General features: G+C 25.9%; 1 protein-coding gene across 3 annotated transcripts in view; it reads left to right on the top strand.

Annotated features, from left to right (window-relative positions):
• LOC122855882 (nephrin-like) overlaps positions 1 to 26,494 on the top strand; it is a 133,381-nt gene that overhangs the window by 74,091 nt on the left and 32,796 nt on the right. For all 3 annotated transcript variants that reach the window (XM_044157554.1, XM_044157552.1, XM_044157553.1), the window contains 2 exons: positions 8,047 to 8,191; positions 24,275 to 24,480. In XM_044157554.1, the coding sequence (XP_044013489.1) occupies positions 8,047 to 8,191; positions 24,275 to 24,480 (351 nt within the window). The remainder of the gene's footprint in view (positions 1 to 8,046; positions 8,192 to 24,274; positions 24,481 to 26,494) is intronic.

Genomic DNA, 26,494 nt, shown 5'->3' with positions numbered 1-26,494 from the left:
CTGTCTGCAATAGTGTCGTTGGTGACCATGATCCACCTTCAATTGCGTACTCATCGTCTTTTTAAGATTCCCGGTGACCTCGATTGATAAGTTGCAAAGAGGTATCCGATGTTTGGGACCAAATACCTCCTGGCATAGAACTAGCGGGGCAAAAACCTCCTCGCTTGTTCTACGCCAGAAAGTATTTGACCCATACGCCGAATAATTTTTTTATTTTAAATTTATTTATTTAAAAAAAAGAACTGTGTTTTTCAGATAAAATTAAAAATAAAGATCAAATGTAGAGTTAGTTATAATGTAAAATTAATATTATCAACTAAATATTTTGTTTACAATATTTTAATTAAAATTAAAAAAAAATAGGCCCATTTTGTTGAAAAAAAAAAAAAAAAATTACTTGTTTAAATTTGATAAATGAAATAAAGTGATAAAAATTTTAAAAGAAAATTTTAAAATATATTTGAAATTTGTACATTATAATAAGTATAAATATTTTATGTTTTTCTATTTTTTAAGAAAATTATTGACAAGAAAATATTATTTTTCTAGCCTTCGAAGGTTAAGATCTGGGTAATTTATTATCTGGATAATTCAAGCATGATATTTAATGGTGATAATATTAACAAATAGAAAAAAAAAATAGTAGAATAGATATTGCACAGATGAGATGGTTCAAAATGGTTAAGTAATCATTGTCTGGGTCGACGATCGTACCATAACAATTTGGCCAAGTCAAGTGCCATTCCATTGAATCAAATGAAACTTTATTGTAAATGGAAGATAGATCGTCGGTTGAGAAGTATACCAAGACTAAGACAGACTCTCTTATAAACGCATTTTGAAGGGCTCAGCGCGAATAGAAGGTGTGGTCTTGTGGTTAGTTCGGAAGCGTTTCGTGGTGGTAAGTTGAAGTAAGGCGTTCGCCATGATGGAGACGAAGCACGCCACTCGGTTCGGAACTTTCGACAAGAAAGTGAGTAAGATGAACACCGTGATTGAGGGTTAGGGGAAAGAAAGAAAGAAAGAAAAAAAAATAAAAAAGAAAAACATGAAGGAAAAGTTTGGCTTCAGTAAAAAAACGAAAGATAATGTAATAAAAGAGACGAAAAAAGTTTAAATTTAAAAACGCATTTCATGCTCATACAATATACAATATCCAATGTTCATGTAAAATTTTGAAAAGAATATTTTAAATAATAAATAAGATATGTTTACTTTTGATTAAGTATAATATTATATGTGTATTTTGAATTATTACAAAATGAGCAATATGTTCTTATGAAAATACAAGAGACAAAGATTAGTATAGTAAAATTTGTCTTGTATAATCATTGCTATTATAGAAACTAGTAAAATCTTTATACAATCGTACATGAAAATCCAAAGCAAGCAAGTTCATTGAGCTTATTGCCTCAAGGTATATCGGCCATTCTACTTGTACGAAAAGCTTCCTCAACTCTGCCATTTTGAAGCGACGTGAAGATGAAGTTTACCAACTAAATCAACGATATCATCTCAGATAATTTAACCACTCGATAAATTCTATTTACTCAACTACATATCTATATATGCTTATAACTAAACTGAAAGCTCTTAACTTTAAATAAAATGCACAAGATTTTACATTTAGGTTAAAACATGATATAAGATAGAAACACTTGAGCCATTCAGTATCTAAAAATGTTTTTTTTTTTTCTAAATCCAGCCACTTATCTGTGACTTTTTTTAATTTCTTTTTTACTTTTTTTTTTATTTTATCATTACAAGGTATTTTTTATCAACCACAAAAATCACATATGAATCTTTTGTAAAATCCCTTGAAAAAGAATTGGAATATATTCTTGGTTAGAAAATTCAAAGATCGAAAAAAAAAGAAGATAAACGAAAATGAAGAAGAAAAAAAAATTTGGTAATAGAAATAAAGCAAAAAAAAAAATAAATAAATTTGACCCTCGATTTTTCTTGAAGCTAGCTCGATCAATTGTCATGCAGGATATTAAAATAATATTATCTATATGATGAGAATAAAATATAAAAAAGTAAAATGGTAAAAAAAAAAAACAAGTCAAGGAACTAGAGCAAAGTATATTTTAGTTATCGTTGAGTGACTTTTGAGAGAGGCGATTGGAGGGACAGCCGGAAGAAGCACCACCAGCAGTAGTATTAGTATTTTGAGAAGATGATATTTAAGAGGGATGCTTTATTTCAGTAAAGGATACGCTCGGCGCCTGAATTGGCAAGAAGGTGGAAACTCTGAAAGAAGATGCTACGAGAACAAAAAAAAAAAAAAACAAATTTATATGAAAAAATGAAAAATTTTCTGTGAAGCAAGGAGAAAAAAAAGGCGTAGGGAGATGAATGGTGAAATGAAAGTAAAAAAAAAAGAAGAGGAAGGAAAGAATAAAAACAAAATGATAAAAAAAAAAAAGCATTTTAAGCACCAAGGATACTCTGGTGCAATACACGTGATATATATCTATATATGATGATGAAAAGTGAGCGACACAGAAGGATGAAAAAGTATAAAAAATAATAAAAATAATATAAGAAGGAAAATGGGGCTAGGAAGAGAAGTGATGATGATGATGATGGCAGTAGTGGTAGTAGTAGTGGTAGTAGCACCAGTAGCAACGATAAAGGAAGAATGCGGCAACCAATGCCGGGCATGTCCGACGTTTCGGAAGTTTGAGTGAAATGCGTTTAATGCCTCTCTTTGACGTGCACGAATGTCGGTAGTTGCAACATTATATATACGATCGCGTGGTTCCTCATACACGCCCCATGAATGCAAGTGATCAAAAAATACCGTTCGAAAATATGCACGCGGACCAAACATTTTATCATATACCTACTGCTCTACATGTGGATGTATTAAGTATAACTTTTTACAAGTATGTAATTATAATCGATTCATATTTTCACTTTATTATATATAATTATTATTAATATGATTTTAAACGTTGTTAGGAAACATTTTTAGATAAAAGAAAAATTCTGGAAAAATAAATTTACAAAACAAAAATAATAATAATTGGATAGACAATGATCCTTGTGGAATTTTTTTTTTTTCAGTTTTTTATTTTCATTATCTCGTTGAGATTGTTTGGAGATAATTGATGATATTTATATTTCAGTGGGGGGTACAGTTGAACATTTTTATTTCAACTTTTATGGTTTTTTGTATTTAGAAAAATTTTAATTTGATAATAATTATATTTGGTGGATTTCGGAATTTTTTGGATGATGATGAAATTAATTTGTCAAGTGTATTTAGAATTTAGTCTTAATTTAAAATAAAATTTTTTCACTTGATTTTAGTACTTTGAAAATATTTATAATACATATGTCGAGTTTTAAATACCAGAACTGGGCAAATGGATTTAATTCTCAACTTTGAATACTAGAATTAACTGGATAGATATAAATAATTAAAATTTTCTCAGTAAAAATTAATATTTTATTTTTATTCAAGTAGAAAAAAATTGTTTTAGTCAGACGGATTGAGCTAAAAGTTTAAGTTAATGCTTACTATGTTACACATTATCAAAAAACATTTTAATTTTATATTTATCGAGCAGATTTTTAAATTTTAAATTGGGAATAAAATTAATTTATCCGATTTCAATATTTACAGCTTCAAATATTTCTTTGAAAGTTTTTTTTAAAACACAAAAATTAAACAAATAAATTAAAAATCATCACACAAAGTTGTTTTACCTATTTATTTCTTCAATTTTATTCTCAATATTTACTTACGTAACTCTATTATTTAGACAAGACGTTAAAAACACACTCAGAAACCTGCAGAATAAATATATAAAAATAATTATTTTAATTAAAATATAAAGTTACAAGCTCTCAACTTTTTTACAGCTGACAAAAAAAAATCAATTAAACATAAATAATTAAAAACTCTTATCATTATTGATCCATTATATATCAGTAATAACAATAATAACAATTTTTTTTCCCGTTGTATAAACTAAATTTTCGCAAACGTGGCAAACACAGAGAAGAAATATGAAACTCGATGATGAGAGACCAGCGAGAAAAAAAATATAATATATATAAGTACACGTAGACCATTTCTCGGTCATGACAGAGAGTACTATCTTGCCTTCGGTAAATTGGATCCGTGCAAATTGAAATTCTACCGACTCGTAGATAATCTAAAGTTTTACATTTTCCAGACAACGTTCATCCAACGTCATTACTTCTTTTACAAATAAAGCCTCATTTACTTTCTTCATTTCATATACACAGTACACCATCGAGTTATTTTTTATTCATCCTCTTTTTTTGATTTCAGCTGAAAAATGAAACATCAAATATAATTTATTTTCCACTTAATATATTATTTTAAATTTCCTATGAATTTTTATATTTTTATGTGTCATTGAGTCTGTGCAAAAGCTGGTGTATTATTACATCCACATGAATATGATATATAGATATATATTTATTTCAAGTCATGTTCCAAGTGACAGTAGAAAAATAAAGTATCCATATACAATATGTATACAAGATTCCATATATGAATTCATTAATGTGGCTTCTCGACACTGTCTGACTGGCGGATTATCGGCTTACTTGTACTACTGGTAGGCTAGTTGGATTATTTTCACATGCACAAACGAGTGATCGGGGTAATCTGTGTGTTGATAGCCGCGTGGCCTGATCTACAAATATACATACAACCCTTAAAATACTATATCCCATAATAAAATAAAAAATAAATAGATTAAATGATAATAAATTTCTTTTTATTCCTTATAATATGAAAAATAATTTATTATTTAAATTGATACAAATTGTATTCAAATATTATTTAAAGAATTTTATTTTTACAATTAGAAATTAAATTTTATAAGAAAAAATAATAGTCAATAAAAATTCGAGTTCAAATTTGATTTAAATATTAGATACTTACGTATATTATAAATCTATATTATTAATTGAATTTATTTTTATTTGAAAACAAATGAAAAATCATAAATAACACTAATTAAAAAAGCTAGTAAATTAAATTATAAAAATTATAAATGATAAACAAATTAAGTGAAGCTTTAAATGAGTCTAAAAAATTAAAAATAAATAAAATAATGTATCTGGAATTTTTATCAACGAGCTTACTATAAGCTATATAAAATTTGAAGTGAAATCTAATTTCCAGTGACGATGATATTGACATGAAAATCAACTTTAAAATATACCTAAATCAAAATGTAATTTATTTTTAATACACTTTAAATATTTTTCAAATTATTTTAGATTATATTCAATACAATTTTTTTGTATTTAATGAAAAAATCCTTTTTCTATTGAGAATTTAGGAATTATAATTTAAAACATAAAGAAAATGAAAAGAAAATTTAATCAAAAATTTAAAAAAAAATGAATTAATTAGGTTAATGAAATAAAAATAATTTTTAATATAATTTTTCAAGTAAAATAATGTCAAATGAAATAACTAAATATAGTGAACAATGAATTTGATGAAAAAGAAGACCAGTGTACCAGTGAATAACGTAGATTGAATGTTTAGAAGAAAACGAGTCTCGTGTATTCTTTGGTGCATTGATAATTTGAGCTGGTTTGCCCAGGGGAAATTCATTCTGCCACTCTTGATAAAACTGTTGTTTCATATAAATTCATGGTTTTTTATGTATATATATATTAACAAAAGACAAGACAAGAGAAATGACAAGACACTTGACAAAAACCATATAAGAATATTGCACAAAAACTAAGAAAATGAAAGAACATTTTTTATTTTTTAATCATAATATTTCTCATTAAAATTATAATCACATATACTGTCTTGTTTAATACGCAAAAAACGAAAAAAAATAATTTATTTTTTTTCATCTATATTGACGGAAAATAATTAACACAATCAAAGTGCAAAAAAATAAAAATAAAATGTATTTAAATTATGATATTAACAACGTGTTTTTCAAAAATACAAATGTCAATTTGTATGGTGATTTTTTTCATGAAAGAAAAAAAAATATATTTAAGCACACTTTGAAATACAAGGGTTCAGTATCCAAGGGGTGAAATATAAATAATAAAAAAGAGACAATGAAAAACAACCCCTGTAAATAAATAATGAAACAGAAAAGAAAAAAAATAAATTAAGAAAAATTTTAAAGAAGCCAAAAAAGTATTTTTTTTCTTTCAAAAGTAAAGAAGAGAGAAAGACAGGGAGAGAGAGAAAGAGAGAGAGAGTAATAATAACCGGCCAAGATATTATATAGTTTATTTATTTGTATACACATGTATAGTTAAAGCACTCGTTGACGATAACGAGTCCCGTTGGGGTGTCTACACACAAGTGAGACAAAAGAAAAACGATTCTTAGAAGGATAAAAAAATGAGAAGAAAATATAAAAGTTTTTTTTTGGGTTCTTATTATTATTATATAAAAAAGGGGCACGTACGATCTTTGCAGTTATATGTATAGGTGTATATAAAGACACAGCGAATATTCAACTTACATATGTACTTAAATTTTTATACATTTATATACCTTTTATAAATGTACACATGTACACAACAATGCAATATACATTTTGCTTGAAATTTCGCAACGTTGCTCTCTACAATGTTTATACTCAAAACATATAACCAAGCATCTTTTGCTTTATTTTTTAGCCGCGACACTATGATATTCTACGATGAAACAGTTTCACTCGCAATAAGACCACACAGACCAAGCTTTTATTATATATCTATATTTTTTTTTTTAACTTTACTTCTCTCTTACTCTCTTTTGAAAGTACAAAATTCAACTTTTATGTGTATATATAGGATGTACATTGCCCACCTCCTCTTCATAACCACAAAATTCAAACAATGCTATTCTACTTAAGTGGATAAAGGAATATATATATGTTTAAAATGGATGACAGTCGCGTATTTAGAAATTTCATTAATATTATTATGTTATTACAAAATACATTGTCGTGGAAATATTATTGTCAAGTATTCATTGATGTATATTAAATTTTTTTTTAAATATAATATTTATAATATTTAATTTGTGAAAATTTAATTTTAAATCAATTGCTTTCTTTGGGGTAGATGTTTAAATAATAATTTTTAATTTTTAAGATTTTTATTTAAAAAAAAATAATAATGGTGATAAGAGGTGGCAGTGACAAAAACTAAATGAATTATAGTCAACAGCAAGTAACGAGTAACCTAATGGTCAAGTAGGCTTAAAATCTGCCTACTGGCAGAAGATACTCGAGAGTTCGAACATAAGATCTAACGAACTTTGTGCTGTCAATTCTCGTTAGGAATTTTCAATATTTTGTCCGCGGTAAAAGTCTTATAACAGATTCATCGATACAATTGTATATTGAGTGTTAAGGACAAATACCTCCTGACGTAAAACGAATGTGGCATAAACCTCCTTACTCGTTTTACGCTAGGAAGTATTTGACCTAAACGCCAAATACTTTTTTTTTTTTAAGCTAAAATACTATATTTTCCGATATATTTAAATCACTTTCTCTATCACACATTTAAATTTGGACAAACATAATTTTAAATTAATTTTCTAAATAATCTATATATATTTTCCACGTAATTTACATTTGATGGAATAATAGCATATATTTTCTACAAAAGTATATGCGATTTAAAACTCTCTCCAAATGTATAAAATACCCAAAAACATTCAACAAAAACTAAATTGGGTTAAGCAATTATAATTTGTGTTTCAACTCTTATTGATATTTTTATTTTCTTTTCTTTTAATTTGTAAAACCCTCCAAGTATTCTCTAAAAATTTTCAATAATATTACCGTAAAAATAAATCGACTACTATCTTTTCATAAATTAAATAAATTATGCAATAAAATATTCCACTAATATTACTGCCCAACTATAAAATAAGCTCACCCAAAAATATCATTCAGAAGAAAAATCCAAATGTATTTTTAAAAACACATTACAATGACTTAAATATATGAAAATTTTAATTGTAAATAATTTGAATAATTTTCTATAAATTTAAATAATTAATTATCATTTCAGGACCACCAGTCCAGACGAGAGCAGTGCTTGATGGTACAGCTGAATTACCATGTGACATTCGACCTCCTCAACCAAACGATTCAGCAATTCTCGTTGTCTGGTATAAAACGTCAGACCGTCTGCCCGATATAACGCCCATCTACAGGTAAATTATTAATTATCATTCAAATAAATTTACCTCTTAACACTCTTGAAAAAAAATTTTAAAAAAACTAAAAATAAATTTATAACACGAACGTATTTAAAGCCATACGCTGATGTATTATTTTTTATTTTTAAAATAACTGAATCATCCTGATGATATTAATTTTCATAACACAAATGAAATTAATTAACTGAAAATTTTATAACAAACTTAATAGCTTTCAATATTATGTCATAAAAATTATACCCATGTGAATTTTTAATTTTATAAAAACTCCTCTTAATTAATGACTTTATTATCAAAAAAAAAAAAAATTAAATAAACAAAGAGAAAATTAATTAAAAATGTTTTTATAAAAAATTTACGTGCAATTTTTTTTCAGTCAAATACGTATCTATTGATGTAAGTTTTCATGTCAATTTAAAATGTTTTGTATGTATACTTGACTATGTATTACAAGTCACAATACACCAGCTTATACTATAGGATAACAAGAGAAAAAAAAAGTAAAGAAAAAAGGGCATACTGCGTGTATCACGTGAATGCAAAAGAGGCACGTGACGTGAATGAATAGTCGCTTGCTAAATCGTGTCATAAACGTAAGAAATCCAACTTAGCAAAGTGTGTGTTTATATAAGGGTAAAAAATAAAAATATATTTTATTATTATTTTTTGTAATGTAGCTATGGTTGTATAGCTGTATATAACACAATGCGTGTTAACGTGACATAGACGAGTAGAGCCATCACACAAGTGAGATTTTTTTTTTTTGTTTTAATCTGACATTTATTTAATTCTATTAATGAATTCATTCAATTTATAAAAAATTTTATATATTTTTTTTTTTACTGTATTATATATTTGACGTTATCATGTTAACAACACACAAAAAAAAAATTAAAATTATTTTAAAAAAATATATAAAAAATGTAATTTAAAAAAAAAAAAATTCAACTGAATTTTTTTTTTTTTTTTTATTTGTTTAAATAAATTTTGCTAGTGATTAAAAAAATTAATAAATAGTGTAAATATTTTTATTTATTATAGATTATAGATCTTATCATTTGACAGATTTTTTCTTTTTTTTAAATACATTTTATAACTTTTTTTAATAATTAATTAAAATTTAAATGACTGTTTAAATATTGTATAATATTTTGAGTTGATTAGGCGATAAATTTATGTGATTTTTAGTTGATAAATTATAATATTTATGGTGTCATGTAAAGCAACACTTGATACCTTGAGCAAGATATTTCGTAATGCAGAAGAGAATCTCAATATAACAGCCTTATCTATCTCGTTTATTTTGTGTTATAATGCTGTGGTATATTTTACTTGTATAATTTGTGTATGTGAATGAGTGGATACATATATTGTGAGCCAGTTGAAAGCATGTCTATATCCTGTCGAGCATAAAGGAAGAGACGACGAGCTTAATCCGGTAATTTCTCGGCGTACGCCACGACCTTCCGTTACACGGAAAGCCACCGGATGCGATAGCAAGCTCACAACGGTAGACCGTTTATAAAATGGTCCCGCACAGTAGTTTTTTATTTTTCATTATCAATTTTTTATCTATTTTTTTTTTCATTTAAATATAGAGATATAAGGCAGTATTTAAATATTTTTGAGATGATGTATTCCAATAATTAAAAAAAAGACAAACATTCTTGGGATAGATTTTTCTTATTAATTTTAATTAAGTAAAAAATATATCTATTTAAATCATATGAATATTAATTATATTGAATATATATTGGAATTGTGTTTGAAAGATATTTAAATGAAACATAAAAAATGTGAATTTAATTTTTATAATGCTTAAATTTTAAAATATATTTTATTGATAGTTTTTAATAACAAAGTAGATGTATTGTTTTAATTTTGTAAAGTATTATTTTTTCTTTTTTGATTGTAGATTTTTCAATTCAATTTGATAATTTTTTAATGTAAATTGGTATGTATTAAAAAATTTTAATGGCTCATGGCTAATTTAATTTACAGAATAAAATTTGTTTATAGAATTAAAAAATTGAATTTAAAAAAAAAATAATAATGCTGATAAGAGATGGCAGTGACAAAAAGTAAATAAATTATAGCCAACACGTAACGAGTAACCTGATGGTCAAGTAGGCAAGAGCTCTGCCTACGATGCTTGAGGTCTCGGGTTCGAATCCTAATGTTAGCAATACAGTTATAGGTATGAAATAATCTGTTAAGATACTTGACTTATGTACTAAAAATCTAATAGCTAAGGGAGTAGGTCAAGCTTTCATCCATCTGATTATGATTGAGTTTGGATCAAATACCTCCTGACATAAACCGAGTGAGGCAAAAACCTACTGACTTGTTTTACGCTAGGAAGTATTTGACCCAAACGCCAGGTACTTTGTTTTTTTTTATTTTTTTTCAAATACCATATTTTTTAGATATATTTAAATCACCTTTTTTATCACACAATTAAATTTGGACAAATATAATTTTTAATTAAAACATCGTGTATTTAATTTTAATATGATTCAGTTTTAATGAAACTATACATATTTTTTTTCCACAAAAGTAATCGATTTAAGACTCTCAACAAAATTTAAAAATACCTAGATTTGTTTAACCATTTTGTTTTTTTTTTTAAATGAAAACAAAAATAAATCTGCAACACAAAAATTGATATCTACTTTTAGCCAACAGAAAAAGAAAAATTAAAAATCCATGATCAATTTAAGAAAAAAAAGAAAAATAAATGCATCTTTTCTTATTATTTTCGATACATTGTAATTATTCAATTTCAACAATTGTTCAATTTCCCAAGTATCAACTATCAACTCTTTAAAAATTACATAAAATTTTCTAAAAATAAAATACCAACAACTTGTCATGAATCAAATTAATTAAAAAAATAATTGAATCTGTTGTTAAACAGATTAAAAATAAGAATAAAAATTAAACAATCAATTGGATAAAAATTGAATTTTAAAAATTAAAAAACCCACATAATATTATACAAGCTTACGAGATTTTTCGGTTGAAAAAATTTGCATATATATATATATTTAATATGTTTTATAAACTATGTGCATGCATGTATAATATCAAAGTTAATTGTACCGTAAACGTTGAGGCCGTACGAGTGTATTTCAAATTTCCGACATATGGAAACGGATGGTGGCAAAATAAGAAAAGTCGTCAGGCAAGAGAAGGGCAAAGGATTAAACCTTATCACTTGTGTATATAGTCATAACTAAAATACAATTTATATTGTATATATACACACACATATTTGAATCATGAACATGTTCATCGTTGACGACTTCCGGACAAATTCAAATGGCAAATAACATAACCACTTTGCATCAAGCACATGACGATGTATTATAAACTAAACAACTATATTTAAGTCTGACGAAATATGCACATAAACTACTATTTCAACTATTAATATTTACAACATACATTCGGGTATTCCACCTTGATCCTCTTACATCAACTTCCGTTCTCGTGTTACATATATTATGTAACGAACACAAAAAAAAAAGCTCTTTTCAACGAAAAAGAATTGTATCCTTAATTTTTTTTTTTTTGTCATTTAGTTGTTTAATTATTTATACAAAGACTGGAATTATTTAAATTTATAAAATATTTAATTTTCTATTTTTTTTTTCTTCCATAAACTATGATTATTATTTATTTATATATTTTTTTTTTTTTTTTTGGTAAAGACTGGCAAGTTCTGACATGAAAATTGTGGAAAATTTTTCTGTTGAAATTTCAAATTAATTTGTTGTTTAATTAAATATTCATAACAATTGAAACAAAAAAAATTTAAAATATGTTAATAACAAATGTTTTAAAATTTTTTTTCTTATTGTTTTTTAATTATATATTTATTTTTATTTTAAATAAAAAAAAATAACAATTTATTTGTGAAAAAAATTTTTTTTTTTTTTAACTTTAAAAATATTAAATTTGGAAAATGTAATTTTTATTTTTTTTACTTGTAATTTAACGATATGGGTTTGTGATTATTTTTCTCAGTTATATATTATAATATTCATGTAATTTTATTTATATTTTTTCATCTTAAAAACCATGAATATTCATCGAGTCCATCCGGCAAATTGAAAAATTTTTTTAAAACAGTTAAATTATATAAACATACATATATTATATATATCCTGACCAATCCAACCTCTGTATAAACCACATTTATTTTTATCTATATTTTTTTAAACTTTTTTTCGCGTTGTTTTATTCAAATTAAGCGAGAGTCTTATGGCGACACTTAACCATCGGTGAACAAAATCCCCAGCACTTTCTCTCTTTGCTTTTTGTGTGAGTGTTTTTTTTTTTATCGTACTTGTGTGTATATCAAGCTTGCGGAACCAGTTGAATTTTTTTTAATTTTTTTTTTTCATATAACTCAGCTACCTGGTTGCATTATCGTCGCGTGTATATAACATGTGAGTACAATAAATGCGGGTGAGGTGGTCGTAAAAGCTTTACACCGGACCCTCAATTCACTCAGTTATTTATTTTTTTCTTTTTCTCTATCAACTTTTTTAATTTCTTTTTAAATTGTGCTTTGTTGTGCTCTCATTTTTTGACACGTTCTTACATTCTCATGATAATACTAATCCCATTTTTTATTCTTAAATCTCACACTTAATTCGTTTTTCAAGTGACCTAATTATTTATAATATTTAATTTGTAAGAATTTAATTTCAAATCAATTGCTTTTTTTTAGCTGGATGTTTCAATAATGATATTTAAATCAAAGTCAAAATTAATGTCGACCCTCAATCGCCAAACATAGAAAATTGCTTTCAAAAAAATTAACTAACCACAGTAAAAAAAAAAATCATAATTTTTCAGTGCAAAAAAAAATTAATTTCTCACTATTATCAATGTAATAATATTTTTTTTATTATCATATTAATATTATATTTACAAATTGCAATAAAGTAAAGATAAAATTTTATAAATAATTATTTATTCAAAATTAATTTGAGTTAATTTAGAGTAATTGATTGTAGATTGTTTTGATTCTTTATAATATTTTTATTTAAAGAAAAAAAAAATCGTGATATGAGGTGGCAGTGACAAAGACTAGATAAATTTTGGTCAACCACAAGTAACGAGTAACCTAATGGTCAAGTAAGCAAGAGCTCTGCCTACGATGCTTGTGGTCTTGGGTTCAAATCCTATAGCTCTGATCCATTTTTCTATTAAATTTGCGATTTTGATGTTTGAAACTACTGACTATATGAACATTATTTATAGCCATGAACATTATTTATAGCCAATGTTCATAATACCAGTTTGAGTCTAGGACAAATACCCCTGACATAAAACGAGTGTGGCCAAAACCCCCGTACTCGTTTTACGCTAGGAAGTATTTGACCCAAACTCCAAATAGTTTTTTATAAAAAAAAATACTATTTTTTTTAGATATATTTAAATCACTTTTGTATCACACATTTAAATTTGGACAAACATAACTTTAAATTAATTTTCTAAATATTCAGAATATATCCCCAACTTAAATCACATTTAATGACATACTAGCATATAGTTTCTACAAAAAAATACGATTCAAAACTCTCTCCAAGTGTTAAAAATACTCAAAAACATTTAACAAAAACTAAATTGGGTTAATCAATTATAACTATATACATTATTCCGGATCATTCATAATTTTTTTTCGTTTTAATTATTTATTTTCTATAAAGATATTTTTTTATTTCCTTCTAATTTTATTTCAATAAAATTTCATATTATCAAAACCAAAGCTTACAAATATTGCATAAATTTTATTTCATAATATTTAAGAAAGAAAAATATAAACTATCTTTGCCACAATATTTTTTTTTTTCAACTAAACTTTAATGATATTTACTTTTTATTTATTTAATATTTTTTTTTTCAAACTTTACATTTGTATATGAGCTTTGTACCTGTATAAAATACCTACATGTATGCATGTATGTGTAGAATAAAATGAAATAAATTATCCATCTTCTAATTGCACGAAAAACAGTTGGGAATAAGTCCCAGTAGTGAGTATGTGTTTGCTGGCATGATATGTAAAAACTAGAGAATGATAATAAAGGGTACACATTTATACAGATATATATAATACACATGGGGACATGAAAATTGAAAAAAATTAGAAGGAAAATACAAGCGATAAGGTACATGACAAAACTAGCTGTAGATATATGTCGGTATAATATTGAAGTTGTACAACACGATCACAGTGTAACTGTATTTTTCCATCCTCATTTACCCACATTCACAACTATCATTTTATTTTCTTATTCTTCCTTGAATTTTTTCAACATTACCTCAATGTTTGAACAAGACAAATGCTCCCCTATTCTTACTATTATTCTTTTCTTTCTGCAATTTCCTTTTTTTTTTATATTCCTTAATGTTTTCGTTTTTTTTTTTTTTCATTAAAAATTGATTTTTAAACCTTCAATTTTAATGATGGCTTGTGTTAAGTACATAATTTATTGCAAATTAATGATAATAAATAATTTAAAAAAATAAAAATTTAAATAAGAAAAAAATTTTTTTTTTTTATTTTGTTAAAATTTTTTTTCATTATAAATAACTATTTCAAAAAAAAAAAAAATAATTGAACATTTTACTATTTATTCTAAAGAAAATAACTATAAAAATTATTAATTTTTATTTCATTTTTTTTTCATTGAAAATAAAGCTTTAAGAAAAAAAATATAAATAAAATTGAAATAATTTTTTTCATATATTTTTCTTCAGACCAGAAAATAAATTTAAAAAAAAAAAAAATGACAATTGTAATACTTATTTATATTTATAACTATCTATGAATTTATAGTTGAAGTATGGATTAATGAATAATTGGTATGTTCAATGGGTGAAGAATTAATTGGTGCCCGATTATAGTAAAGCTCAACGAGCTGAAAAAAAATCTATAATACATGACGAGTGATTTTCTGGATCGGATGTACAAGTTTTATATATATATAATGTATATAAAACTAGTATGTATATATGAGAAAGAATAAAACAATTGTTAAAGAAGGATAGATGGAAGGCCGCAGTCGTTCATGTTGATGGGGTTGTGATTCTCTGTGTACGTGATTCAACGAGCCGAATCAAACGGAACGGAAACTTCAACTTTCGACCCACTTTATGCACCCGCGAATCGGACCACATTGTCAGCCAGTAACTCTGATGTTTTATTATATATATATTTCATGTCTATTCAATTTTTTTTTTATTATTTTTTACCTTTGTCAAAAAAGGGAAAATAAATATAAAGAGAAATAAAAATTTACTTTTTCTTCTTTTTTTTTTTTTCATTCAAAATGACAATATTATAAAAATAAATTTATTTCAATTTATATTCTTTCATGTTTTGATAATGGAAAATAAAGCTTTTTCAGTGTGGTCAAAGTGTGATTTATTTTTATTAAAATATAATTATAATTTGTTTGAAAAAAATAAATTCAAAAAAAAAATTTAATCAAGAAATTTGTGATTTTTTTTTTAACAAATTAAATATATTTTTAAAAAAAATAAATTATGAAAGATGAATTATTTAATGCAAAATTATATTTTCAATAATTTATTATATAATTTAATATTATTTTTACAATAATAAAACATGTCACACAGTTACCACAAGAACAACAGCAAATTTCAAAGCAACTTAATCACAAAGCCAGACATTCTCAAGGGATGTTGCATATATCGAGGCAGTTAACACCTTTGTATAGAATCACACAACCACCACACTAACATACTTGTCACATTTAATACACTAAAATATAATAACTTTACTATACTTGTCCTACTAGTTGTCTCTGAAATAAATAATGCCAACAAATTCAGCGAAAAAAAAAATAAAATTAATTATACACACAAATTTTGACGTTAAAATTCTTCATTATTTAAAAATAAATAATAATAATAATGTATTATTAAAAAATTCAGAGTTAATCAAGTATATATTATACAAAGAGAAAATAAAATTTAAAAAAAATGAAGCCAAGGATTCAGCTCGTTTAAAACTAATTTTATTTTTTATTTAAAAATTTTTTTTTTATTAATTTTTTTTCGCCTTTTTATACCTTCTTTTTCTTGACTCGTGAAGTAATTACGAGCAAGTAATTATTCTAGGCTATGGTGTACATGTATATACATTATATATACATAGAAAAAAAAAAAAAAAAAAATTCTGTAGAGTGTTGGTGAAGTGGAAATCGATTTCAGGAGAGAAATAGGACGACGCTGATATAACGTCGTCGCGAGCAAAAGAGTGAGAGCTAAATAATAAAATAAGTAAAAAAAAAAATAGAAAAAAAATAGAAAAATACTGTGCAAGAGAGAAAGACAGTAAAGAGAGTTATAATAAAAAAGAAAAAAAAAAAATGAAAGAGGTAAAACGAAACGGTGAGCTATGAGAGAGGCGTTTGTTGACATTTTTTTTTTATAAATTTTTTTTTATAATATTGGTTTTTTCTCTGGCCTTGCCTTGATCGTCTATTCGTTTTAGTTTGAGCTTATACATGTACACATACACATTTGAACGAGACGATTTTCACGCGAGGTAAAATTGCCAGGAAGTTGATGTACCCCACCTTCGTCGTCAATGTATATCGAGCAGCTAGAGCAATACGCGAAATGTCATCGACGCAAGAAGTAGATTTATATATGAATAATGTAGGTCGATTTATTATATAAAAAAAAAATATAAATGGTAATATGCAGCTTGATGTGTGAGTTCATGAAAGAAATTCATCTGGACAGTATTTACGCATGTGTTGGTTCATATAGTTTGGCGGTAAAGTGAAATAAGGGATGGAAGACGAAAAATATATAAAAAAAGCTCTCAATACACACACATTTTTCTTGGTAAGAAAAAAAAAAAAAATACGAATCAAATCGAAAAGTTAGATTTAGAAAAAGATAGATATATATTTCTTCTTCTTTTTCTCAATGCGTCACGAAAAAATAATAAAATGTGAAGGAAAAAAAAAATAAAATATAAAAAAAATTGTGAAGAGTTGATGGGGTGGAATAATACAGGGAATAAGAAATGAGTTTAAAAATGAGTTTGACTATCTACTTTTCATTTTTTTTTTTCCTTATTTTTAAATTTCTTTTTTTACATTTCTTTCGTTTCATATCAATGGATATTAGACACTTGATATTGCCACATTTTTCTTTTATTTTTTATCCACAAATTGAAGTCTAAAAAAATTTCCACAAAATAGAGACTAATAATCTTTGAATTATGATATTTTTTTTTTTTATATATTTATTTTTTTTTTCTTTGTTTTTACCACGAAGAAGCAAACTGAAAAAAAAAAAATTGGTTGGAAAAACTTTAGTCTCATTATTTTTCATTTTACAAAAGCGTGAAAAGTTGAAATTTTCTCAATTTTTTATTATTTTATTTTTCTCATCTTAACTAACTATCTTTTGTTTCTTTTTTTTTCTGTGAAACTTTTTTTCTATCTCTATTTTTTTTTCTCCACAATCTTGTATATATATATTTTCATTTTTTTTTTTTTTTTATTTTATTCTTATTTCGCACTTTGCCTAGAGGACTTTCCGTCAACCGCAAGTTTGTTCCACGTTATCCGTTGGTTGAGACCTAGTTTGCAAACTATTACACGCTGCATTAATATTTAGTTGGCTCTTGTCCTTCCACTGTGACAAGAAAATGCATAATTCGAGAGGTAAAATTGAGACAGACATTCTCAGAGATATTACATTCCCTTGCAAATACATATTACAAAATATAAATTAAATAAAAAATTTCTATATACATTAATAAATTAAATTTATGCATTATTAATTTTCATTATTTTTTTCCTTGTAAACTTGGATAAAAATTTTTATAATGAAAAAAACAATTTTCTTTCAAAAATATATTTACAATATCTCAAATTAAATTATTCAAAGAAAATATATTCCATTAAAAATTCCACAAAAATATAATTTTTCATTGCAGAAAAAAATTAATTTCTCACTATTATCAAAGTAATAATATTTTTTTTTATTATCATATTAGTATTATATTTACAAATTGTGATAAAGTAAAGATAAAATTTTATGAATAATTATTTATTAAAAATTAATTTGAGATACTTAGGAGTTATTGATTATAGATAGTTTTGAGTCTTGTTGATTTTTTTATTTGAAAAAAGAATTAATGGTGATAAAAGGTGGCAGTGACAAAAGTAGATAAATTATAGTCAACAAGTAACGAGTCACCTAGTGGTCAAGTAGGCAAGAGCTCTGCCTACGATGCTTGAGGTCTCGAGCTCGAATCTATGCTTAGATATCACGAGTTTCAATCGATAAAATAAAATTACAGGAGCTCGGCCGTCAATTAGTTCATGATCATTTATTGGTTCCTAGGAATTACCTTCACGTGTGGGTCAAAATACTTCCTGGCGTAGAACTAGCGGGGCAAAAAACTCCTCACTTGTTCTACGCCAGGAAGTATTTGATCCAAACGCAAAATAATTTTTTTATAAAAATAAGAATAAATATATTTTTTAGATATAAATTAAAAATAAAATTTTAAACTTATATTCAAACGTATATACGGTTGAATTCAAAAGTATTTATATTTTAACTACATTTATTTATCAATTTTTTTTTTTATGTTAATTAATATCTAAGGATTTTTTTTATTTTTACTTTTATTATATTAAGGCTTTATTGAGATTTTAATGAAGTAAAAATAAAATTTTATAAATAATGATTTATTTAAAATTAATTTGAAATAATTTGGAGTAATTGATGATGAAATGTTTTGATTCTTTTTGATATTTTTATTTGAAAAAAAATAATCGTGATATGAGGTGGCACCGACCAAAAGTAGATGAATTACAGTCAACAAGTAACGAGTTACCTGATGGTCAAGTAGGCAAGAGCTCTGCCTACGATGCTTGAGGTCTCGGGTTCGAATCCCTTATATCAACGTGGATTTCAAATCATCTGGCTAATAGTAATTTGGAGTGGGAGTTTTTATTGCTGCCTGATAATGAATTCGATTGAGTATGAGTTTGGGACAAATTCTTCTTGGCATAAAATGAGTTGAGCAAAAACTCCCATACTCGTTTTACGCTAGTAAGTATTTGACCCAAACGCCAAATAATTTATTTTTTTTTTAATTCTATATTTTTTGGATATATTAAATCACTTTTTTCATCACACATTTAAATTTAGATAAATATAATTTCTCTGAATATATCTTCGACGTAATTTACATCTAATGTATTACTAGCATATATTTTCTACAAAAGTATATGATTTAAATGTCTTAACTCTCTTAAAATGTCAAAAATTTTTTTTCCTTGACTTTCTAGCTGTTAATTTTTTTTTCAGGAAACTAAACGTGATAAAAAAATTCTAGAAACCAGTTTCAATTTGTGAGAAAAAAATCTATCGAATATTTTTTATTTCTACATGAATTATCAAAATTTAATAGCTCCATAAATTTTTTAATAAAAGCTAAATATATTCGAAATATCTCAAAGCAAAATAAAGCTTTAAATTTTTTTTGTATTATTAATCAACCCTTCAAATTCCACCAAATATATTTCTGATAAAAAAAAAACAATAAATTTCATTTCATCCATGAGAATTTGTACATCATTCAATTGTAAATATATCTACGAGACGTACAGATTTACATGTAGAATAAAATTAATTACTTGGATAGATATAGCAAATTAAATATGAATAAGAGAACGGACAAAGTTGTTAAATATGGGTGTCTGTTTACTACAGTAGTAATAGTTTGTGGCATAGACAGGAAATTCAAGTCTACTGTAGTCAAACTTTACTAACGAGTCTCACAGCTCACGCGGTCATAGAATATAGGCGTTGAGCTGAATGTGATACGTTAAATACAAACACAAACAATCTCTTCATACATACATACAAATAATAAACTTTATATTGTGTTGAAAATTTTGTTGTAATAAGGCGTGCCTTGGGAACAACTCTCATCTCTTATTGCCTATATAAGACTAGTGTCGAGAACACATTGTATCTTGTGTAAACTATATAAATTACAATCCAACAAATTATCATACAAACAAACTCCGCCCAATTTTGATTATTCAGTTATTTGTCTAGTTGAGTTTTAGGCCATAAGGAATATCATGAAATATATATAACAACTTTGAAAATTGAATAACTTTATTGTTGAATAAGATGAACAAAAACAAACAATGGTCAAAATGGAAATTTGTGTTTTAAATTTAAGTCATTAACGACAGACATTGTGGTGTATATATTTTCTTGCTAGTATACAAATAGACTAAACTTGTATATACAATACCATTTTATGCCCATACGTATTGTGTATAAAATATTATGCCAACATCTTCAGGCAAAATGTGCGTCCATCAGACAATTATCGCAGTTGCACTCGAGCTTCTAGCTTTGCTATTTTCCTCCTTGTCTTTATCTAAATTTTCACTGAATATATATAGATATACATAGGATTAAGCTCGCTGTAGAAAACAAGCTACATCTCTGCTACACACACTATCTCACAAGTATTTAATGAATATGCAAATGGCTATACCGAGAATCGCCACAATCTCACTTTTGGTATATGTATATATTTTACAGTGAGAATGAAGGTTAAGGGTTGCACCAAAAGACAACTAAAAGTGGTATGAGTTATTTTACAACTAGTCAATATAATATCTTCTATGTAGTTTAATGACTATCACAAAATTGAAATTTACTTGATCAAAATTCTTTACAAAATTACAAACAAATTTTGCTAATTCAAAATTTTTAATTAATTTATTTTTATAAATTATATATTTTCATATTTTTAATGGTGATTTTAAATTTTATATTATCATGATTTCTTTTGAAAAATATCATAATAATTACTTGAAAAAAAAAAAAAAGAAATCATGCGTGAAAAACATGTAAACAAAGCAAATCAAAAAGTAAAGAATATATGATTCGTGGTGGTGATACCCATGGGTAAATTTTCATTGTCGTAGTTTTCGATTTTACGAAATCGATATAGGGTCGCTTGGTAACTCCCTGGGCTGAGTATAACGTCCCACAAGAGTGTGGTATTCTATACATTGAAATGGCAGAGACAAGAGTTGATGAAACGCGTTGTAAAAGAGGATAGAAATATGGGAGTTAATTGAAAATCGTAGAATATATATATACTCAAGAGAGGAAGAGAAAAGAATAGAAAAAAAAAAAAAAAAAAAAAAAGAGAACAAGTTAGTCTCGAGGATCCACCGGAGATCAAAACTCCATGGAAAATTTTCTAGTGTTCTTGCTCACTCGTAACCCCATCTCCCCCGTCAACTTGATGGTAATATATATTAAACTTTATGTATTATAAAAAAATAATAATTATTGAAAATAAAAAAAATCCATATCAGCATGTATATTGTCAAGAGAATATTTATTTTTTAATAATAATATTTGCTCCCAGTTGTGGGATTAATATCTCAGAGATTTTTCTACTTGCATATATATTCCAATTTGAATATAAAATATTAGTTATATATAAATACAACAAGTAATACGGAAATACTTTTAATTGCTTTTAAATTTATTCTATTTATTATTTTTATTTTGATAATAATAATGATATTTTTTTTTATTTATTTTAATTAAAATAATTTAACGTGTTTTGCTAATAAAAGTTTATTTAACTAACAAGGTATATATGTATTAAATTTATATCTGTAAATGTATATTGGCATGTTATGTATAGATACGCATTTGCCGTGAAACTTTTGAGATCACATATTGGCTCTTTCCTTTAGAGTTCCTTTAGAGTTCACGAATGCACGCGAATGCAAGAGTTCGATTTGAAGTTGGTACTTGTACGTAACCTGGGAGCGGCACGTACTTCTATACAATTTAGATTGAATCGGTTCTGACGGTGAGATCTAAATGCCGAGAACATATCCCCGCACCGGTAATTGAAAATCGTAGTAGTGGCAATGCTTTTATATACATATATATATAACTGAATTCTGCTTTAGTTTGGCCTCTCGTTTTCGTTTACCCTCGTCTAGTCATCTCTTTGTGTGTACATATATATATATTTATTTATGTGTTTATACCAAAGAGTATATACGACACAAGTGTGGAAAAGGGTATATGTACGTGTACAAGTCAATGGAAGTCAATGTTGAGTGAGGGAGAAATATAGTTTTGTGGCTGAGGCCGAATTTTGTTAACTTCCGTGGGGCGGAAACAACGTCCATACCCACAAAATTATATCGCTTCAAACGCCATCAGCAACAGAATCTCTGCTTAAAGCTGCATTGATGTTGGGTTCTTCACTTTCAATCCTCTTTCTCTTTCTCTCATTTAAATTATATATATTTATGCCTTTGTCTACACAAGTATTTATTAAATACACCTTTAATTCAATAGTTAATTCACACATTTCAATGTGTTTATATTTTACTTTAATTGCATGTATTTTGTTGAATACAAATATGTGAATGCACATGCTTTTACTTTGACCATCACATTTGTATTTACTCTTACAAATAAAATTATTTGTATATAATGATATTTACCTTTAATTAATTTAATTAAATTGAAATGTATTTGTAAATTTTTAATTTTTTTTTTTTCTTAGCTAATTTTTATAATAGGTTGTAATTTTTTTTTAGCAATAAATAATGCTAGGAACATGGTGAAATTTTTTTTAAAAATAGCTGAAGTGTGTCTCTATTTACCTGAAAAATTTCAGAAATATCTACCCATGAGTTTTCTTGAGAAAAATTATAGAAAAAGTCTTCCGTAATAATCAATTTCCCCGATTTAATAATTGATTTAATTTAAAATTTTTTTATTATAAATTTTAACACGAAATAATTTGATAAAAATAATTGAAAAATTAATAATATTAATTGTATTTATCAAGTTAAAAAATAACAGTGTATTTAGTTGGCTTAAAAATACAAATATAACATGAAAATATACAAATAAATATAAACATAAAAGACAAATACAAGTAGTCAGTATGATGGTAGTTGTATATCACCCAGTAAGCGTGTCTATTTTCCTTACTAATGCCATAGAGAAACCCATGTGTATCTAGATGCACGATAAAGTTTCACACGTCCATAACAAAATGAAATTTCCCGGGAGTCAAGAAGTCTCTCGAAACATTACACCTGGTATGAGACAACAGAGACAATGCTAGAGATCACCAAGCATTGTTGTCCTTCATCCTCATATACATACAACCAAACATTTATATAAATATATATTACTATGTAAACCATCAACCACGTTTCCAAAACCAAACAAAACTATTGCCTAAATTTGCGCATGCGCCTATCTCAACCACCAAAGTATTTTAGCAAATTTAGTTGCCATAGAAATTTTGTGATTATGTACATAAGGCTATTTGCATTCACCAAGCCGACTCTTCAACTCATTTATTTTACAAATATAAATACTATTTTATTTTTTTTTTTTTTTTTAATAATCAAAAAATCAAACACAAAAAACAAATCACAATTTGAGCGCGCTCTTCCATATAATTGCAATTTAAAAAATTCAATTTATAAACTTTTTAACTATTTTTTTTCCACTATTAACATAATGATTTTGTATTCTAGTAATTTGCCTTTGTCAACTTGAAAATGTGTATTATTTATTGCTCAACTCAATCAAATTTATAAAGCCCATATTTATTATAAAAAAATTATCTGATTTTTTAAAATAAATATGTGTATTTCAAGTTAACACGAAATGGGAATGAACATGGTGAATATACAATGTGTTTTTTTTATTTTAATTCTATATAACACATATTGGAGGGTTGTACCAAAATCAGTATACCATGTAGACACGATTGGACATCGTCAGAACCATTCAGTGTGTAATCTGAATCTACGAAAATGGTGTTTATATGTACACCAGCTATAATTGCATAAAACAAACAACCATTCTCTGTTTCTTTTTTACCTTGTTTTTAGTGTTAACATTTATTTACAAAATTTTATTTTAATAACAATGTAATAATTTTATTTTTATATTGTATTTTTGCAGTTATGATATGAGAAATAAACGTGACAAGGCGACACACTGGAAAGATAAAGAATTTTTAAATGAACGAGCTCATTTTAAACCGTCAACTGATCCAGCAATATTGGTTGTTAAAAGAGTGGAGCAGCGAGATGAAGGAGAATATCTTTGTCGAGTTGATTTCGTCAGAAGTCCAACGAGAAATGCAAAAATATATTTAACAATAATTGGTAAGACAATTTAAAAATGTTTGATTAATTTTTCGTTTTTTTTTTTTTGTATTAATTTTTGTGTCGTTTGATTTTTGCACGGTAAATTTAAATCTAGTCAGGTAGTTGAAATTTGAATCAATGAAAAGGATTTACAATCGGTCATTGTGTATTCACACATTCATGAACATTATTTTGTTATATTGTTATTTATACAAATGATCGTTTGACGTATTCAATGACAAACTGACAAAATCAAACAACATATGTGGCTTGATTTTATATCGAAACTTTATAACAATAAACATCAATATAATTTCATGATTTAAAGCACATCAGACAGGAAATGAAATTTAAAAAAATATAATAAACAGAGCTTTTTGAATAAATCCACTGAATGCATTATAAATTGGTTTATATTTTTTATGTCATTTTCATAGTGTCATATAAAGCACTCAATCGTGTTGCAATCATTGCATCAGTGTGTATTAAAAATTCAAACGACACATAAAAAAAATATACAAAAATAATCATTTTAAAAATATATTTAATAGATTTTTATTTTCTAAAATTATTAAGCTTATTTTTATTTTTATTTTACAAATGTTTTTGAGCTTTTTTTTTTATTTTTTAAATAGGTTTTTTAATTTTTAGCATTGCTATTCATTAATTGCGAGTACCAGCGAAATGATAATTTTTTTTCAATAGTTCAAGATGATAAATAATAGCCAACAATAATATTTTTCATGAAAAATCAAATAGTTATTGGAAAAAAAAAATTTCAATTCTATTAAAACATCAAAAAGCTTCACTATTACAATCTCAATTTAAATAATGATTTTTTTTCCCTTCAAAAGATGAAAAACAATAATAAAAAGCTTTTTACATTTATTGTTAAAAAAAAGATAAAAATTTAATCTCAATTCGATGCATCAAATTGTACAATACCAAACTTTTTCCCCGAAGCAAATGGTGAAATTTTGTTCTACTTAAAAAACTATAATAGAATCATTAATTTAACTAAAGCAAAAGCGAAAAAAAAAAAAAAATCCATATTATTTTTCTTTTGTTTTAAATAATGGTATAATTATTCCAGAGACAAAAGCAATATTACAACAAAACTTTCATCTCTTTCATTTCAAATTAAAATTAAAATTAAAAAAAAAAACTGAAAAATCATTGTGTGTATTGGACGCTGTATATACACAGTGTAATGAATTGGTAGTATATAAGTGAGAGTGAAAACGAGAAATACAAGAGAATTGATAATACACTCAACATCGACATGAACAAACATGCCACGTCAAAATCGATTGTCGAGAATAATAAACGAGTAAGCCAAAACGTGTTCTAGCATATATGCGTAACTTCATCTATGACTCGAGGGAAATTATACGATATGTGGCACTTGGTATATATATCCAAGGCTAAAATAAACTACCCCCTTCTATATCTAACAACCTAATTTTATTTATCCCCTCAATTTCATCAAACCATCTACAAATTCACATACAAAATACAGGTCATCCTTGTACAAACAATTTCTCTCTCTCCCTGTTTATATAAAGTCACACTATTTATGCAAAATAACAGCTTCAAATTGTAACCCCTCCATTTACATCTACTCAAACTATAAATTAAATTTTTTTATTTTTTTCAAAATTATGTTAAATAAATGTGTCGAGAGTTATTATTTTTATACTCACTTTTTAAATTCCAATCAACGTCATGAACAAGTTACGAATATTTTTTTTTTTTTTCATTTTTTTTTCAACTGATTTCAAAGAGAAGTTCAGAAGAGCGAAGAGAGAAAATAAAAAACGTCAGCAATCTACAAGCTCTGAAACATAAAATGAAATAGAAATAAAAAATATATAAGTGAAAAATAATAATAAAAAAAAAATCAACGGTTGAAAAGGATATAGCTTTTTGAAAATGGTAAATGCAGAAAGTGCAATATGAATCAATGTCTATTCACCCTGTGGGCATTCGACTTTCAGGGTTGCATTAAAGCATGACGGGGTCGTCAGTGTAA

Source organism: Aphidius gifuensis, linkage group LG4, assembly GCF_014905175.1.
Source record: "Aphidius gifuensis isolate YNYX2018 linkage group LG4, ASM1490517v1, whole genome shotgun sequence".
NCBI classification, from domain to species: Eukaryota; Metazoa; Arthropoda; class Insecta; order Hymenoptera; family Braconidae; genus Aphidius; species Aphidius gifuensis.
Note: the sequence above shows the minus strand (reverse complement) of the source record. Positions and strands in the feature narration are given on the sequence as shown.